We start from the raw sequence: 20,153 nt of genomic DNA on the forward strand, positions 1-20,153 counted from the left end.
GGGTCGGCGCGGCCTCCCAAGGGCGATCGTGGAGACCTGGGAGGCGCTCGGTCCCCAGCATTTAGCCATGGTGAGCGCGTGCATTTCTTGGCCTCGGAGGGAATGGTTACTTTGGTGACTTCTGCGGAGTTACCGTTTAATTGTGCCCAACCGTTTCCTCCCCATCTTGGGGGGCGGGGGAGATTGGTAGTGGGAGTCGATGGGTGGGTGGGTGAGAGAGAGGTTTTGTTTTCTACTGGGCATGTAGTTTTTGCATCAGCGCAATAACCTGCATTTTCATCCCTGATTAGCTTTCTGGTTTAGTTGAGTAAGCGTTGGAATTGTAGTAGAACACCAATAAGTTTGCATTATAGACATTAGGAAAACTATTTCCTTTAGTAACTAGCAACTTTTCTAGAATAGAGCATATTTAACTTTTTTGTTCGGTATGGGAATATGTGCTATTTAATGATCTCGACTTGGTAGAATTTAACACTACGTGTGATTTTGACACCTAATGATCTCCCGTTCCAAAGTTTCTCTCACTCTTTCATGTGGTTTAATTGTTCTTTTTGGAAGTCGGTTGATGAAAGAACTGGCAGTTCTAATATCTTGAGGCTTGAGGTTTGCAATTTTTTTTTCATTTCGTTTTTATAAAATAAGCTTAGATAGACTGTGTAGCATATTAACTTCTCTTTCTAATGTAGGCTATTGAAGAGGAAGGAGGCGATCCAGATAATATTGAATTAACTGTTTCAACTGATACTCCAAACAAGAAACCAACCAAAGGCAAAGGTTGTTACGAGTTATGAACATATTTTAAAATATATTTTGGTTATATAACTTGCCTCTGCTCTTGTGCCACTTGCCCTGTTTATATAGTGCTACTCTTTGCTATTTCCCTCTGGCACTCTGCCTTCTTGGGTCAAGGAAGAAAAGTTCTGTTGCCAGGCTCTGGGTGACTTATAAGCCCTTAAGATTCGGCTTAAGCTGACCCGAAAGTGAGAACAGTTCTTTATTGCTTTCAAACAAAATTTCAAAGTCAAGTTGCATAATCCTTCCTAGTGTGAAGACCTGAAGAAGAATAAAATACAGTTTAATACATGTCTCCCTTGCCCCACAATTGGCAGAGTATTGATGGAATTCCTACCAGATCTTTCCCCCTTGGCTCCTTGCTGTTTTCTCTAGTATATTAAAATTCTATAACTTTTATGTTTAGTATTTTGTTTGACTTGGTAAAATTCATTTACATTTATGCCATCATTCATTCTAATTTTCAGTGGAATTCAAAAAGAACTCCACAATCATACTAACAGGGTAGGGAAAAGTCCATCATTAATTGAGCTAAAAAAAAAAAAGCTTTAGGAATGTTAAAGATTTTTTGTTCTATAACTTTTAAACTAGGCTAAAATATATTTCCAAGATACCGTGATTTATTGAATAACTAAAAATGTACGTTTTAAATGAACATTTTGACAATGTAAATGAGACAGGTATTTTTAAAGGCTTCTGGTGAATGAAATTTTTATTTGAGTAACTGGAATTTCTCCCTCTCTCCTGTGAAGACAGTGGCAGAGGGTGGACGTGGTGCACCTGGATCGTGGTACCTACCTATAATTTCCATGAGAGTTTGTCATGGACTGCTGCAGTATTTTTAAAATCCAACTTTCTTTACTGCTTTGGGTCATCTAAGTGCTACTACAACCAAGAGCTAAATCATAGCAACTAGAAGAAAATGATTGAAGGGACTAAACGTGAAAAGAAAGGAATATGAAATTTAGATGTGAGGTATTCTGGGTCTCAGCCCCAGGCTCGCTCACTATTTGAGTTTTCCTCACTATTTGAGTTTTCTAACTTCAGGAGAGTTCCATATTTGTGTTAAAGGACATTGAGAAGGGCCAGGAAGCATCTCCTGGGTGGGATGGGAATGACTGAAGTGGTGAGAATACAGAGAAGAGTAACAAAGTTATCTTGAAAATCAGTGGCCTTTAGTGTAACTCTGCCTTAGTATATTATTTTGAGAGATACTTTTCCCTGTTTAGAAAAGTTTGTGCTGAGAAAGCCTCTGCTGGCAAACCAGAGACTAATTCAAAATGGGGAAGCATAAAATAATTCAAAAATAAGTAGATCAACAAATTAACCATGTGGTTTCAATTCCTATCATGTATTTAGCATGTTGTGATGGTCTGACAGATACTATGTATTACTCAGCATCCTAAGTTACTTAAGTTGACTATGATTTTAGCACTTAAAGGAAACATTTGGTTTATTCAGTTCTCATCTATAATTCTTTTTCATTTGTTTGGATTTGCAGTAGGACACATAACACTTACTGGAGAGAGAGAGAGAGAGAACCCTCTAGGAAGGATGGCCACACTGATCCTCTTGGGATTTTGGGCCTGTAATGTTATTCAAACCACCAGTCGGTCTAAGAACCCTCAGTTGGCCCTCTGGATCCAGCAGCCTGAACCTCCATACCATCTGCTGGCCCTGAGTTCTCACTATTAATTTCTCTGTACATATCTTTTTTTTATTTTGAGTGGGACCTAGTTTATTCTTACTCTAAGAGGTAATAGCAACAATATAAAATTTTAAGAAGCACTTCAATATATACCAGTATGTTTTAAAAATATGGACTATTAAGGTATTTGCACTTTAACTCCAGCATTAGTGTTTTTAAGTCTTTAGTTAGAGGTTGTAATATTTAATCATTTGTAGGCTCATGAGCCTCATCTCCGGATGTGCATGACAAATAGTCTCCTCAAATTCCATCTATCATTGTGCTGCAAATCCTATGAATTACAAAGAACATAATGTGATTCCCCAATGCACACAGATTTTGAGCTAATTTACAACTAAAGCTGCTTCTCAATAAGATTATTTAAATGAAGACGTTTAAAAAATAATTTTTAGAAGTCAATTTTGTATGGGAAACTAGTTAAAACATCAAAAACAACAGATTTGTAAAATCTAGGGTGTAAAACATTAAATAATGTTTGAATGTGATGTCAGCTTTTTAGTCTGGTTGTTGAATCTTTGGGTTGTTGAATCTTTAGGTTGTTGTATCTTTGTTTGTTCAGTGGTATCTACCTTGAAAATAATTTTATCTTGGTCATGTCGTTTGCCTTAAGTGTGTCTGTTTCCTCTTTTTAAAAGTTGGAAATTTACTAGTTCACCTATAAGGCTCTTTTTGTTCTGAAACTTGACTATTATGTATAGCTGGGAACAAGAAGAAAAATACTATCTGTTCAGTTAAGATAGACATATAGGGAAGGAACAGGAAAACTCATTGGGCCTCAGTCGATATAGCTGCTCTTCACAGGTTAATAATAAATGAGAAGAGCAGAGAAGGGGATTATTTAGAGACAGTTGTACGGACTTCACAAGAGACACAGATAGTGGTTTGTCAGGAAAAGAGATAATTAGGATAATCATAAAGTATCAAGTAAAAGTGTTAGATGATGATAAGAAAGCAAGAGAAGTTTCGTGAGTCTGGAAAAATAACCTAGTTGACACATAAAACTTATTCTCTTACAAGATCAAAGTAGGATAATTATTTCTTGTTTAAACATTTGTAAAGGCGTTTACATTTAGGCAAACTAAAGGAAAAGGAATCTGCAGTCTTAAGTACATTGAAGAATATTTCTAAAATGTCATAATTACAAATGAAAACTTGTAATACATGCTGGGAATGTTCTAGTGAGTTCTGGTATTTCTAATCAACATAGCTGTAAATCTGTTTACGTAGAGTTAATATGGTAGGACAGTTGGTATTCTTGATTAGCTCTCCCTTCTGAATCCTTTGACACTCTCTTTGCTGTGAACTTTTTAATAAGTAACCCAGAAGAAAGCTTTCCCGTTCATTGACTGTCATGTTACTAGGGTGTGTATTAAGAAAGTGGCTAAACAGGTAGAGCTAACTCCTCATTAGCTTGTTTTACAGATTATAGATTTAAAGTCTTCTGGTGCACCTGGCAGTAGTGTGTCATTTTCTTTTAAATTTCCAGCCTTTAAAATCACCTCTAAACTTATATGGTCAATCTGTACATTATTCACAATTACGTACAACGAACGCAGTACTTACTGATGTTGAAACTCATTTGGGATACATACAGGCTATGAAAAGAATCAAAATGTTTTCTATAATTTTACTATCCTCCTTTAAAAACAAATATAATTTTGGGCTATGGACTTCACCAAGTATCTGTGAAAGATAACAAAGAGAATATAATTAATTGCTTGTATGTTCTGTAAAGCTTTCTGAAGTTTGTATGTCAGTCAAATAGGACAATAAAGGAATCAACCACATGACATAAATTCCATATAAATAATATACTGTACTGTAATGCTTGTCCCCCCCTTTTCAGTGCAGTATGTTCAGATAATAAGGAACACTGGAATCATAACTGTGGCATTAAGGAGGAATTTGGGCATAGAATTATCATGGATATTTCTTTTTCTTTTTTTTTTTAAAAGAATTATTTAATTCCATTTGTTATTATTATTTTTTTATTTGACCAGACTGAGACAGAGAGAGAGAGAAAGGGAAAGTGAGAAGTAAGCCACGAGGTCCAGGACTCGAGCTGTGGTTGGCCATGCGGGAATCGAGCACCTTCACCATGCCACCTGCCGGCTCCTATAGATATTTCTTAGATACTCACTAGACTGAAAGCTTTGGAGGGCTAGGATATAGCCTTTTGTTTATTTCTCTCTAGCTCCTAGTATAGGGCATGGCACAGAATAGGTGTTCCAAAAATATTTGTTGAAAGAATACTGAGGGCCATTCGTTGACTGTCTGAACATGGGCTTTTAAAAATATCTGTTAGTGCCTGTTTTTATTGCGGTTTTTTGGAAGCAAATACATCAGGGATTAATAGTCTTAACTATTGTCCAAACAGTCTTTCTTTCACAGGTGCCTGTGGAGCACCAGTGGCTTCCCTTTAGATATTTACCTGGAAAATAGATGCACTTTTTAGAGCACATGAAGCACTGCATTGTTCTTTCATTCCTTATCAAGTTGTTATTGTGTTGGAAAGCCTCCTAACCTTTGCTGGAATGTTGTCCAGCCTCAAAGATTGGGTATATCATTTTCATTTCATAAAATGAGAATTTCACTGATTAAAAACTACATTTATTTGCCGTATGCAGTTGTATATGGTGAATTACGTTTTTCTTGTTTTTTTGGGGGGGAGAAGTTTTTTGCTGTAGGGCACATGCGCTTGCCAGACAGAGAAACAGAAAGCAAGAAATCACCCCTTGGGGGGCTGGCCATGCCACAATCCCTTCTCCATTTTCCTCTGGGGGTCTTGGGCATGCACGCACACGCGCCCAGCGTGAGTTTAAGCCATCAGATCTGGGACTCAAACTGCATTCGACTACGTGGGAGTCCAGTGACATTGCCCTTATGCCAACTGCTGGTCTGTGAATTATGTTTTTCACCAGAACAATTCTGTACCTTTTTTAAGAAGAAATTTTGTTATAGGGTGCATGTGCTTGCCAGAAGGGGTGGGAGAGTGAGAAAGCATCCCCTTTACCCCATACCCCCAGGGGAGGAGTGTGGACGTGCTGCAATCCCTGCTTCTTTCTCCATTCTCTTGGGATTTTTGAGCACACATTTGCATGCACCTGGTGTGATTCCCTAGCCGCTGTGTCCAAGACTGCAACCGCAAAGCTAGCTATGCGGGGTCCAGTGTCTTAACTTCCACACTGGAGCCAACTGTTTTCATTTTAAAAATTAAGTAATCCAGAAAAGTATACAAGAGTGAAGGTTACCCATAATCCCACCATCTTGAGTAACATTTTGTTGGTTTCCATGTATAGTTGTATGTGCAAGAAGTTTAGGGATTTTCCTCCCTTTTTAATAGCTAAAACAGGTTTATTTCATCCATGCCATCTTGTTAACAGCTGAAAGAATTTAGATTTTTCTCTAATTTGGAGTATCTGAAAACAATCTTTTTCCTATTTTTTTTTTTTTGCTATAGGGCACGTGAGCTCGCCAGAAAGACAGAGACAGACAGAAAGCGAGAAATCCCCCCCCCCCCCGGGGGACGGCCATACTGCAATCCCTTCTCCATTCTCCCCTCGGGATCTTGGGCATGCACGCACATGCGCCCAGCATGAGTTTAAGCCACCGGGTCTGGGACTCAAACCGCGGTGGACTACATGGGAGTTCAGCGACATAGCCATTATGCTAACTGCTGGTCCTTATATTCTTCTCACTCTACCTGCAGCTGCCTTTTTTTGTTGTTTTTAATTGCCCAAGGGTGCATGCACTGGCTGCAGGGAGACAGAGAAAGCACTCTCCAGGACATGGTCCTGCCGCCATTCCTTCTCCATTTCTCTAACCTGTTTGTATTTTGGGCATACATGCCTATGCGTCTGGTGTGTTCTTCAGTCTACTGGATTTAGGATTTGAACCATTGGGTCAGCCATGTGAGAACTGGGGCCCTTATTTACTAGGCTATGGGGCTAGTCCAACTCAGTCATTTTAGTGATTGGCAATCTACACTGCATTAGAGTCTTTTAAGAGTTTTAAAAAATACAGATGCCAAGGTCCTATCCTTGTGATTTGGTTTTCCTTGCTCTGTTAGGGGTCTAGAATCCAGAATTTTCTGGAAGCTCCCCAGGTAATTCGTGTATGTTGCTGGAATTGAGAGTTTATGCCTCTGGGCTGGAGCTTGAGATTGCATTCCTCTCCATTCGCTGGTCAGTTTTCACGTCGTTTTATTTACTTTACTGTTTTTAAAAGAAAACTTCCACATTGCTTTGATTCTCACAGCAGTGCTGAGAATTAAGCAGGGCTATTACTCATACATGTCTTTTCTGAATTTTGCCAGAAGGAATGTGTGCTGGCAGGAAAGGGGGAAAGTGAGAAAGCACCTCCATCCCCCATGGGGCATGGTCACTCCACAACTCCGTCCGTTTCTCCCTCCTTTTGGGATTTTGACCACATGTAGGTACTCCTCACATGTTTCTCAAGCCACCTGGTCTGGGACTCAAACTGTAGTTAGCCTTGCGATACCCCGCCATGGATACCATCAGGCCATGGGCTGGACTATGGCACTTTCTTTATTTTCCCCCAGTTTGGCACTCACTGGAGAGAGAGAGAGACAGACAGACAGAAGAAAAGTGAGAAAGCACCTCTCAGAAGGAATGGCCACAGGCCAGCAGGTGGCTTGGTGGTTAAGGCTCTGGATATTCCCACATGGCTGACCACAGTTCGAGTCCCAGACCTGGTAGCTTGCTTTCTCACTTTCCTTCTCTCTGTGTGTCTGTCTTTCTCTGGTTAAATTAAAAGAAATGAATGAATAAATAAAATTAAATAATTTTGGGACCAGCAGTTAGCGTAATGACTATGTCGCTGGACTCCCACGTAGTTGACCGCGGTTCGTGTCCTGGACACGGTGCCTTAAAACTCACGCCAGGCACGTGTGTGTGCGTGCCCAAGATCCCGAGAGGAGAATGGAGGAGAAGGGATTGCGGCGTGACCATCCCCCCGGGGGGTGATTTCTCGATTTTCGGTCTCTGTCTCTCTCTGTCTGTCTGGCGAGCGCACGCGCCCTATAGCAAAACCTCTCCAAAAAAAAAAAAATTAAGTAATTTTTTAAAAAATACATTTATTTATTTATATTTTATTTATTCATTTATTTTAATTTGACCAGAGAGGGACAGAGTAAGAGTGAGTATGAGAAAGAGAGAAAGCAAGGCTCCAGCTCCAAGACTTGAACCAATGTTGGCCATGTAGGAGTCCAGCGCCCTTAACTACCATGCCACCTGCCGGCCCCGATCAATAACTTTTTTAAAAGAAGAAAAAGAAGAAGGAATGGCCACACTGCCATCCCTTTTCCTCCATTCTGCTCTTGGGATTTGGGGCATGCACATTCATTCACCTGCCTTGTCTGTTTTCCAAGCCACGATTCTACAACTGGAGCCATAAGTCAGCCACGTGGGATCCAGCCACCTTAGCCATCACGAAACGGACTGGTCCCTATTGCTCTTTTTATTTATAGAACATAGAGGCATAATCCATTGGGAACCTAGTTAAGTTTTTGCTGCCTTTTAAAATCTCACGTGTGTGTGTGTAGATATGCACCAGAAATGCTTATTCTGGTTATGTGTAGTTGACAAGTTTAAGAGATTTTTCAAATAATACTTTTAGTATTTTCCAGATTTATTGTAATGGATGTGAATTATCTGAGTACTCTTTTTTTTTTTTTTTTTTTGGAGATGTTTTTGCTATAGGGCGCGGGCGCTCACCAGACAGACAGAGAGACAGAAAGTGAGAAATCACCCCCTGGGAGGATGGCCACACTGCAATCCGTTCTCCTTCATTCTCCTCTCGGGATCCTGGGCACGCATGCACATGTGCCCGGCGTGAGTTTAAGCCACTGGGTCTGGGACTCCAACTGTGGTCGACTACGTGGGAGTCCAGGGACATAGCCATTACACTAACTGCTGGTCCCTCTTTTTTTTTTTTCTCTTTCTTTCTTTTTTTTTTTTTTTTTAAGGTTTTTGCCATAGGGAGTATGTGTGTGTTTGTTGGAGAGAGACAGTGAGAGGGAAAATGAGAGACCACTTCCCAGAGGGGTGGCCCTGGTGCAATCCCTTGTCCTCCATTTTCCTCTCAGGATTTTGAGCATGTATGCACATGTACCTGGTGTGTATTTTTTGTCAAGCTACCGAGTCCAGGACTGAAACTGTTGTCAGCCAAATGGGAGTTCACCACACCACCTATGATCCCAGTAGAATATTCTTTTTTTTTTTTTTAAATGACCTCTTTGATGCCTATTGTGTGTACAAGACCATATAGACAAATTAAATTTTCATTTGTAAATTGTCAGTTTAATAAAAGAAGCTGAAACATACAGACAGCATGGCATTGGTGCATGATTACTTTATTTTAAGATAATAGATACAGTTGGGGAGAGGTTGTTGCTGGAAGCACTCATGTCTTTCAATTTGGTTTATCCTCTGAATCTTCCCCTCTTTAACAAATTTTATAACTGTTTTTTTTACTTTTCATAGTACTGTCTGTGAATTTTAAGGGGAAAATTACTCAGCCACAAACTATTTTGACAAAATTTCTTTTAAATCTACTACCTGTTAAGTGGGTTTTCTTAAGTTTGGTGACAAAAATGAGCCTACTTGTAATCTGAATTTGCCCTATTTGTTGTGAATATTAATCCATTTTATTGTACAAATATTTCTGATTGTGACATACGGTTCTAGAAGCTGCTCAGAAGTTTAACTTACTAAATGGTATATACGCCATCTTACTCTTCTGAAGTCTGTACATTTTGAGTTCTGAAACATAGCTGGTTACAGGGGTTCTATGAAGAATCCGGGCTAGCTCTGGGTGATGTGGTGTGTGCCTGTATTCCCAGCCACTTGGGAGACTGAGGAAGGAGGGTTTTGAGTTGGAGGCTGACCTGGACAACATGGTGAGCCCCTGTCTCTTTATTTATTTGCTTTGATTGCTGGAGGGTGCATGTTGGCCGGAGACAGAGAAAGCTTCCTCAATGGGGTGTGGTTCACTCGGCAATTCCTTCTCTTCCATTTCTCCATCTTGTTGGGAGTTTGAGCCTGCAGGCACGTGTACTTAAGTGATTTTTAAGCCTCCAGGTCTGGAAATAAAACTGCAGTTGGGAGGGGGGATCCACCACTGTTAACCACTAGGCTACAGGGCTAGTCCAACTCTCTCTTTAAAAAATAAAGGGCAAAGAATTTATTAACCAACTTAGTAACTTAATGTCATATAGATAAGAGGATGTCTGTCTTTGGTATATACTTTTTTTAAAGATTTTTGCCTTAGGGCGTGTGTACTCTCCAGAGAGACAGAGAGGAGAGTGAGAAATCACTGCCATGGTGGATGGCCATGCTGCAGTTAACTCTTCTTCCACTCTCCTCTTGGGATTTTGGGCATTCATGCACACATGCCATGTGTGTCTTTTCAAGCCACCGGGTCCCAGGCTCAGACTTAGTCAGTCAGTGGGAGCCAAGTGCCTTAACCACACGATTTGCTGTCCCTGGGATATAAATTTTTGCTTTTCCAATTTTTTTTTAGACCATAACATCGTACAGAGAACACTGTGTTTTTTTTTCGAGAGAGAGGTTTTTCCTATAGGGCACGTGTGCTCACCAGGAAGACAGAGAGAGACAGAGAGACAGAAAGTGAGAAATCACCCCCTGGGAGGGGTGGCCACGCCGCAATCCCTTCTCCATTCTTCTCTCGGGATCTTGGGCACGCATGCACACGCGCCTGGCGTGAGTTTAAGCCACCGGGTCCGGGACTTAAATCACAGTCGACTACATGGGAGTCCAGCGACATAGCCATTATGCCAACTGCTGGTCCCAGAGAGAACACTGTGTATTTTATGTAATTCTGAAATATCCATGTAATACTCTCATAGTTTGAGATGTAATAGATGAGTGTTCCTTTCGCTTTTTGTTATTCCAGCTATATTTACTGACCTATTTATTTTCTAATTTTGTTCCTCAAAGCATTAAACTAAGGTTTCAGCCTACATTAAATGTCTAGTTAGCTCCTTCATCCTGGTCGTGCTACTTTTTCATCGGGTCTGTTCACGTTTCTATGGCATATGCCAGAGGCCCTGCTGGACAGACAGGTGAAACTCACTGAGCAGTTTGCTTGTGGAAGGTTTGATAGCACAGGCTTAAATGGGACAGAGGGACAAGAGGGATCTTCCCAAAAGTTCATGGAAAAATTTTTATTAACATTATATACAAACTGTGCTTGGATTTCGAAATCTTTTGAACTCAGATGAACTTAGACTTTAACTCCATGTTTGCATGAGCTTTTTGAAGTGAATGGTTGTGTACTGCACAAAAGTGTGAAGATAGTGCTGCTTCTTGGAATTTACGGAGGGTAAGTGATTTCTAATCTGTGACAAAACTAAAGTTAGGGACCCACAGGTGTATTAGTTTGTGACATTGTTAAAGCTAGGAAAATACAGCCTTTACTGACAGCCCTTTTTTTTTTTTAAAAGAGATTTTTGCTATAGGGCGCTTGTGCTTATCTGAGAGACAGAGACAGGAAGTGAGAAATCACTCCCCAGGGTGGATGGCCACGCCTCAATCCCTTCTCCATTCTCCATTCTCCTCTCAGGACCCTGAACATGTGTGCTCATGCGCGCTTGCACTGGCGTTAGTTTTAAGCCACCAGGTCCGGGTCTCGAACCACAGTCGATTATGTGTGAGTCCAGCCACAGAACCCTTATGCCATCTGCCTGTCCCTACTGACAGCCTTTACTGACCACACATGAAGCTGTAGTTTGTAACTCAGCATATGTAGAACAAGCCCAAAGTTACAGATTTCCAAAGCAATCAAGCGCTAGTGTAACATTTCACTTCTCTTAAATCCTGCGTGCCTATCTTCCTCCAGTTTTGTCACTGTATGTTTGAAAATCTTGCCATAACAGTTTGTAAGCTGACAGTTTGGTAATGTGAAATGCCTAGCTTTCCTGTGGTACAGCTGTCTGAAATAGGGAATAGCAAAGTCAGAACTTACTCATGTACTCTAGCTCTGCCCCTTGTTGCCTGTGTGTCCTGTCCAGTTACTTCATTTCTGTGGGTCTAATTTTTTTTTTTCGCTATAGGGCGCGTGCGCTCGCCAGACAGAGAGAGACATAGAGACAGAAAGCGAGAAATCACCCCCCAGGGGGGATGGTCACGCTGCAATCCCTTCTCCATTCTCCTCTCGGGATCTTGGGCACGTACGCACACGTGCCCGGTGTGAGTTTTAAGCCACCGGGTCCGGGACGCAAACCGCGGTCGACTACGTGGGAGTCCAGCGACATAGCCATTACGCTAACTGCTGGTTCCCTGGGTCTCATATTTTTAACAGTTTGTAGATGTTGCTTTTAGAGCAGGGTTCACTCTAAAAGAGAACATTGTAAACAGCTGGACATTGTAACTCTTCTAGGACCCAGTGATTCTGTGGAGTGGAAATGAGCTTGAGTTTAAATTGAAATACTGCCATCTACTAGCATTGTCATCTGATAAATTGTTCAGCCTCACTTACCTCTTTTGTAAAACGTGAATGCTCTTTTCAGGGTAGTGATGAGGCTGAAATAAATACATTAACTTATAAAGCATTTATCCTAATGCCTAGACCATATAAGCCTCTTGAGTAGTAGTGACTACTGGTAATGTTTTTGTGACCAAATTGTAACTTGATGTTCCCTGTAAGTATACTATAGCAAATTCACCGTGCAGAGAGCATAGTATTAATAGTACATGTAGTTCGTTGTTATGCTGAGGGCTGCTATTTCAAAGATAGTATCTTTAAATTGAATTAGTTAACCTCTCCTTACTGGAGTAATGTCTTGTAAGTAGATTATAATAAGATGTAGTGGTAAAGGGGCCAGCAGGTGGCATAGTTGTTAAGGGACTGGGCTTCCACATGACAGACCAAAGTTCGAATCCGGGACCCAGTGACACGGCACATGCGCATGCAGGCCCAAGGTCCAGAGAGAAGAAGGGATTGTGGCATGGCCATCTCTCCTTCCCCCCAGGAGATGATGTTTCACTTCCCCTCTCTCTGTCTCTATCTTTTTCTCGTGTGAGGGCATGCACACTATGGCAAAAAAGAAAAGGGGGAAAAAAAACTATAAAAAAAAGATGTAGTGGAAGAACTTAGAACTGGAAATAAGTCTTGGCTTCCAATTCTGCCAATGTTGTTTTCTAGTTTGGGGCGAGCTCTTTAATCACTCAGACTAATTTTCTCTTTTTAAAAATGGTTATAACCTACTTCATGTACCATAGGGTGCTTGGAAAAAACAATTAAGTTTTTCTTTTAAGTAGTTAGCAAATTGTAAAGCAATTTATAACTGTTAAGGGATAAACAGTGCTTATGAATGACTTGAATGTGTTCCCCAATGGGGGGAGGAGGTGCTATAGGTTACTTAGTTTTATGTACATGTGGGGAAGGATTCAGTATTTTTTTTAAAAATATAATTATTTTATTTAACTTCATTTATTATTATTGTTTTTTTAATTTGACCAGAAAAAGAGAGAGAGACAGAGAGACAGAGAGAGCGAGAGAAAGGGAAAGTGAGAAAGCAAGCCACCAGGTCTGGGACTCAAACTGTGGTCGACCATTTGGGAGTCCAGTGCCTTTAACAACCATGCCACCTCCCGGGCCCAAGGATTCAATATTTTTTAAAGGTCTATTTATCCCAAAAGGTAGTATCTTAAGGGTTTTTATATTATGAAACTTTCTCTCTAAATAAGATAGAAGAATTTAATGAACTTTCTTATCTAGTGCTTTTTTTTTTTTTTTTGTAGGAAAGGAACATTTTTACTTAGGTAAATAAATATTTTCTGATGAACAGTCTTTCTTAGTGATTGCCTTTATAGTAAGTCTAATTTTAGACTGTGGGGTAAAATTAAAAAGTAGGCTTTTTTTTTTTTTTAAGTTATATAAAGTTCTCAGGTACAGATTTGGTATAAAGAGAATAATGTCAATAATTGTAAAATTAGATAGAAAGCTTTTATCTACAAAGGGTATGGTACACCAGAAATTTGTGTGTTCCCTAACATGCACATGGCAACATTCTAAATAGGATGTTAGTGCCACACTAAGCCCCATGCTTCATTTCTCATTTTATTCTCAAAAGCCTTCAGGTACAGTACCTGGGTAAGACACACCTCAACTTTAACATGTTTTATTTAATTTTATTTATTCTTAGTATTATTTTTTAATTTGCTATAGGGTACATGTGCTCACCAGAGAGAGAGAGAGAGGGAGGGAGAGGGAGAAAGCAAGCCACTAGGTCTGGGACTCGAAGCAGTCTGCCATGTAGAAGTTCAGAGCTTTAACCACACCGCTTGTTGGCTACCACACTTCCCACTTTTAATCTTGTTTCTCACATACCTGAAAGGCCTAGTCCCTGTTCACCTTTTATCGCTCATTTATGGAAAGGGTTTTGAATTGGAAGTAGATGACAGGACTGAGAGGAGACTGCAGGAGGAAAGGAGGACTCTTTTTTTAAAAAAAAGCTTTATCCACATATTTATTTATCTCTTTTAATTTAACCAGAGAAGGGATGAGAGAGAGAGAGAGAGAGAGAGAGAGAGAGTGAGTGCCAGCCAGCCACCAGATCCAGGACTTGAACCATGGCTGACCATGTGGGAGTCCAGCACCCTTAACCACCACACCACCTGTCTACCCCAGGAGAACTCTTGATTTTGACATTTTACCTCAACAGTTTGCCTTCTTCCCTGGAGTCATTGAAGCTTGAGCTTGAGAAGATCAGTCAGTGCCTGCTAGCAGCAAATGAAAAAAAAGTTTATTAGTCAGCCTTAAGAAGAAACATTCATTGGTGCCAGCAGGTGGTATGGTGGTTAGGGGTGCAGGACGCCAACATGGCCAACAGTGGTTCAAGTCCTGGACCTGGCAACTTGCTTTCTCACTCTCTCTCTTGCTCCCTCTCTGGTCAAATTAAAATAAGTAAATAAATAAAGTTAAATAAAATAATTCTTAAAAAAATTTCATTCACATTTCAAAAGAAATTTAAAAATTTTTAAATGTTTTTGAATACTAAAGTTCCGGCAGCTTTGTTCTTTACAGCATTTCTGGTATATTACAGATTTTAAGTACGTTTTTATGGACTAGCCTAAAAATACAAACTTTTAGCATTGTCTTTGTTGGAAACTTTTTTTTTCTTTTTAAAGCTTGAATTACCAGTTTGCAAAGTTTTGTAGATGAGGGTTGGGCAGATAAGGTCTGTAATCTGTCTGGAAGCTATCAAATGCTTTTACTCTGAAGTAATTTCTGCCTGCTTTTATTAAAGCAGTAAATCAGTCATTATGGTACACCATGGTAAGTGAGTGACCAGCCCTGTGTACCTTTAGGCTTTTGGAGAAATACAAAGTTAGCCTAAAAGTAGTCACGTTAAGGAATTGCTTTACATGGGAGAGCCAAGATGTGGGTGTAACAGTGCAAAGCAGTATATAGCCAGACAACTGATGGAATGGAGGGTGTGATGAAAATATGATCATTTTGATTCCGGAGGAAGCTTGTTGAAGAGGACAACTTCGGAAAGGCTTTGTGGAGGATTTGAGTCTTCAGCTTAGCTAATGTATAGCTAGAATATCGCTGTTAAAGGCATAACTACTTCTGAGAGCTGAAGGTAGAGAATTCACGTGGTCTAAAGGAAAGTGCACCATTTATGCCAAGTCGGGTAGGACGATGGGTCCATACGGAGGGTTACTTACACGGTGTGTTTCAGTGAGATAGCATGCCGGTGTTAATAAAGCTTTTATTGTTTGGGACAGCCATGGACACACAGTTATAAGCAGTTGGCATTGGCTTTGTCAGATAATTGGGGAGTGGAGAGTGATAGTGCTGGGCAAGCTCCATGTTTTTGTTGCCTTTAAAATGATAAAATATTGGTTGTTAGCCCATTTTCCTTCTTTTGCAGGTAAAAAACAAGAAGCAGATGAGTTTAGTGGGGACGCCTCTGTGGAAGATGATGCTTTTGTCAAGGTAAAGTGTTCATTACTCAGGTTAAGATGTTTTTCTTGAGCCTAGTATTTTGCATGATGAATTTTGTGAATTTAATTTGAACAAGTTATTGCAGTATATAGGTTAAATATGGAGACTCAAGTAATATTGTCAATCTCATCAACTGTCATAATTGAGAAATATAAATAGTATTTTTCTAGCTAAATGAGATAAAAGCTAAAAAAAGAATCTGTTTGTCTAAGCCATTAAGTAGAAGTCTGAGTCAAGGGGCCAGGGAACAAGCTATAAGGCAGTTGATCTGTTAGTTCTTGGATAGGGACGCACAGGGAAGGGGATTGGTAATTTCTTTTTTCATCTGCTCGTTGCATTTAGCTTTCATATAATAGATACAGAATTTAGATGAGTTTAGGCCTTAAAACAGAGGGAAAATCAGTGATGTGTCAGTTACTGGTAAGGATCAAATTAAGTCATTTGCTTTGTCCTTTAAAGATAAATAAGCCAGTTCTTTTTGGCAAAGAAGAAATGTATTTCAAAACTGACCAGCCAGAAAAATTATGTGATTTTAATTGGGACTGTGGTGATTCTCTATTCTATAGATATACAAGTTATTTTTGCTTGTAGGTGGGGTCTTCTATTTGTTTTGTTTTCATGTTAATGAAAAGTCTTCTGCTACTACTTAAAGTATTGTGGCGTTTACAGGATTATTTAGTGAGTATGGTTCCTCTTAAATCGTGTACTTCATATGTGCCTATCCTCCATTTTTCGTGCAATTAGTCCATGTTGTCATGTCTCTGGGTGTCTGTCTGCTTTACCATGAAGTCAGTACATTCACTCCCGTCTCTCCTCCCTCTTAGTTCTACACGCACACACATACACACACACAGCCACACTTAGGATCTTACAGTTTGAGGCCAGGCATACAATGAAGTGTTCAGTTGTTTCTCAGACTTTTGGCTAAGGTCAAGTGTAAAAAAGCATATTTGGTTGAGGAGTTAATCACGAAATCAAATAATTTTAGGCAAAAGCTGCCCAGAGATTCATTAGAATTGATGATTGCATGTCTGTAATCAGCTTTTATTTGAGCCTTTAAGAACTCTTTAGTTTTAGTATTATTATTGTAGTATATCTCCCATTAGGATTAATCCTTTGTTCTTATTTTTCCAGTTGTCTTTACTATTAAGTATATGATTAAACAGAAATTATCCATAAGCAGGAAAAACATTTGTGACTTAGTAATAAGTCTTAATTTTCAAATGTCTTTTAGCTCTTCAGTTCATAAAAGTCAAATAATACTGTCTCTTAGATGTGCAAAAAATATTTTAGGATATTTTTATTAGGATATTTTAGAATCTTTGTGTTAGGATAAATGAACTGGGTCATAATATCAGAAAGAGCAATGTAGCATTTTAAAAAATCTAACTTAAATACATCTTCAGTTTCTTTATACTTCTTGTTTCACTTTGAAAGTATTACCACATGTAATGTATTTGATAGAAATTAAGTAAATAAATTTTTCTTATCTCCCAGAGCTTGTCATTTTCAAATTTATACAATAATGGCAGGTGAATATTACCTACTGCCTAAATATATGAGTAGTGTAGCAGTTAACTTCTGTGGATAAATGAGGAGAATGGTCAAAGTTAGAACTTGAAAATAAGTTCCCTTGATCTTGATCTTTTTGCACCTGTTGTTTAATCATCATCCAACCACTTCCTCCATTTTCAACCTTCAACATTCCCATACTCATACTGAGATGAGATTGAACAGAGATGCTCTGCTTCTCCAACACCCCATGCCAAAACAGCCATTCCTGCCCTAGACCCACCTCCTGCAGTAGACATTTCTGTTGCCTTGCTACAGTTAAGCTTGAAGGATTAATTGTCATGCCCCTGCCCTTTTCTCTTTTTAATCCAGAGACCTTTTCTTAATTCTGCTAGATTAACTCTAAGAACAGAAAGGAGGAAGGAATGTTCCTTGCTTTCAACCCTTTCTCTACAGTTAAGCAAAAGAGGAAATTAAGCAGATTGCTGCTCCTGTTTCACTGGAGTACAATGTATTCAAAAGCTGGAAGGGCGAATAGACCTTCCTTTGCAGTCAGTTCAGGCTATGTTTCCCCCGCCTAACTGGCATTGTGGCAGAGTGATAGATTTCAAAACAAATAAATTTAAATTAGGCATTTGCATATTCTCTAAGAACAGACATTAATGCAACCTTTAGAATTCTTTATTATCAATTAGAAATAAACTTTATGTTTTAAAGACTTCCTGGGTCTTGACGTTACTTCTCCCTATGGCACATTCGGTAAATCAAGTCATTGCTTTGAAGCTATAATTTCTGGACAACCCCTAGAATGTGGCTTAGTAATTATTAAATAATCGGAACATAGAGTATCTATATTAACAATTTAATTAGTGTACATTTCAGTGTGAGAGATTTGAGAACTCAAGATTTGTGGTTTCATGATCCTGGTATTAGATGTCCTCTATTTTTAGACATGGTTAATATGTAAGGTAAAAGGATGGAGCTTTGCTTTGGGAATAGTGTCAAGATGGGGTCAGATCTGACACATTTAGAAATGTAAATTACCAAAAGCTTTTGGTGGATGGCCTGCACTACTTTGCCTCTAGTTGTACCAAATTTTCTTACCATTAAAAGGACTGTGAATTGGAGACTCAAGAGGCACATGAACAAGATGGAAATGACGAACTAAAGGACTCTGAAGAATTTGGTGAAAATGAAGAAGAAAATGTGCATTCCAAGGAGTTACTTTCTGCAGAAGAGAACGAGAGTGCTCATGAATTAATAGAGGCAGAAGCAATAGAAGATATAGAAAAAGAGGACATCGAAAGTCAGGTCTTTAGCCAGTTTTTTTTAAAACATGACAGATAAATTGAACTTTAAGTAAGAAAAAGTTTTTTTTTTTTTTTGTAGTTCAATTTGGAAGTCTCAGAATAAAAAAAAAATTTATACTTTGAAGTTACTCATGAAGCACCCAAATCCTACCACTTAAGGCGACCCGTTAAATTTTTGCTTTTTCTACACATGTATATATTTTTACAGTTAATACATACCATAAATTACTACTTATTCTATTTTCACATAACATACCATAATGACTTCATAATCTGTGTGTTTTACTATAATTTATTAGACTACTTTCTATGTGTCTAATAGCTAGTCCTTTGATTTTGGAAATTTAACGTTTTTTTTCCTACCCAACTATGAATGCATGTATACCAATTTCATTGTAACCTTGCCAGCATTACTTGGTGGTAGGTTTTTTTTTTTTTTTTTAATCTCCTTTTACTACTTCGGTAGTTATAAAAGGTTACGTTAATTTGATTTCTTTCTTTTTTTTTTTTTAAATCAAAGGTGGGAAAATTACTTACGGAAATTTAATTTTAAGCAATTAAAAAAAATTTTTTTTGAAATAGGCCATTTGTCCTACTTGGAAGTATGTTAGTACATCCTAAGAAAATCAGTGGATTTGGGAGTCTGTGCTGTTAGTATTCATGTGTAAACCACTTCCCTTCTACTTAGTCTAATAAATAAGGAGTGCAGGAAAGATTTTTCTAATTCTCTAGCAACAAGACTAATATTTTATGTTGACATAAAAAAATATAGTCTGAATTATTAAGCATTTTATTGAGTACCCCCTGTGTAATAGCATACAGAAAATAAGGCACATGATAAGTAGGTATAAACATAAAAGCATTCTCATGTTACCTAGATATTTTGTAAAGCAAAGCTATTGTATACCCTTTTACTTAGGAAATTGAAGCTCAAGAAGGTGAAGATGATACCTTTCTAACTGCCCAAGTAAGTTTACATTTAGTCCTATGAATTTTATAATCGTGGGTGGAAGGGCTTAGAAAAGGAATCTTATTTTGACTCCACAATTCTTTAATTCACAGAACCACCTTAAATTTAATACTGAGTTATTTACGTGGTATATAAAAAATACTTCTATTAATGGCACCTGAAATATGTGTTGCCACAAAAGTGATTGAGAGTTAATTTGAGATTCCTATCATTTTTGAAATAATATTTTTAAAGGTTTTTTTTCTCTGTGAAATATAATTCTGGTTACCAGTCTTTTGAGAATTCTGCACTCTCTTTGGTTTTTCTTTTTCTGACACTTTGGTATAAAATATTTAAAAGTACTAATATCCTTCCTTAAAACTTTATGTAAGGGGGTCAGCAGGTGGCATGGTGGCTAAGCTGCTGGATCCCTCTTAGCCAACTGCGTGGTTTGACTCCCATTCTGGGTACATGTTCACGTATGCCCCCAAATCCTCAGAGAATACAGGGGAAAGGTATTAAGGTATGACATATCCCCAGGGGGTAACTTCTCACTTCACCTCTCTTTCCATCTCTCTCTCTCTCTCTCTCTGAGAAGCACATTACACCCTATAGCAAACATACATATGTGCATACATACATGCATATGTGTATATTTTGAAATATATTAGCAAGTAAAAACATGCTAGAGAAACATTTCCAGGAACTAACTAACTGGCACCTTCTATCTAGTAAAACACTACTACAAATAATCACTAATAGCACATGAGCTCTGTGTCAAGATCTATAGTTAATCCTGATATTGATCTAGCAAGGTAGGAACTTCAGTGTTCACTTTATAAACAGAGAAGGAGACTAAAAGAACCTGCCCAAAGTTACTTGTAAT

General features: G+C 38.7%; 1 protein-coding gene across 1 annotated transcript in view; it reads left to right on the forward strand.

The window, feature by feature from the left end:
* Positions 1-686: 686 nt before the first annotated feature.
* Positions 687-20,153, forward strand: part of SLTM (SAFB like transcription modulator) — a gene marked incomplete at its 5' end in the record, with an annotated part of 52,650 nt that continues 33,183 nt past the window's right edge. Inside the window, 4 exon segments of the mRNA XM_014593420.1 lie at positions 687-774; positions 15,423-15,487; positions 18,122-18,319; positions 19,238-19,285. Coding sequence (XP_014448906.1) covers positions 687-774; positions 15,423-15,487; positions 18,122-18,319; positions 19,238-19,285 — 399 coding nt within the window.

Source organism: Tupaia chinensis, unplaced genomic scaffold (genome assembly GCF_000334495.1).
Source record: "Tupaia chinensis unplaced genomic scaffold, TupChi_1.0 Scaffold000063_1, whole genome shotgun sequence".
In the NCBI taxonomy this organism is placed as follows: Eukaryota; Metazoa; Chordata; class Mammalia; order Scandentia; family Tupaiidae; genus Tupaia; species Tupaia belangeri.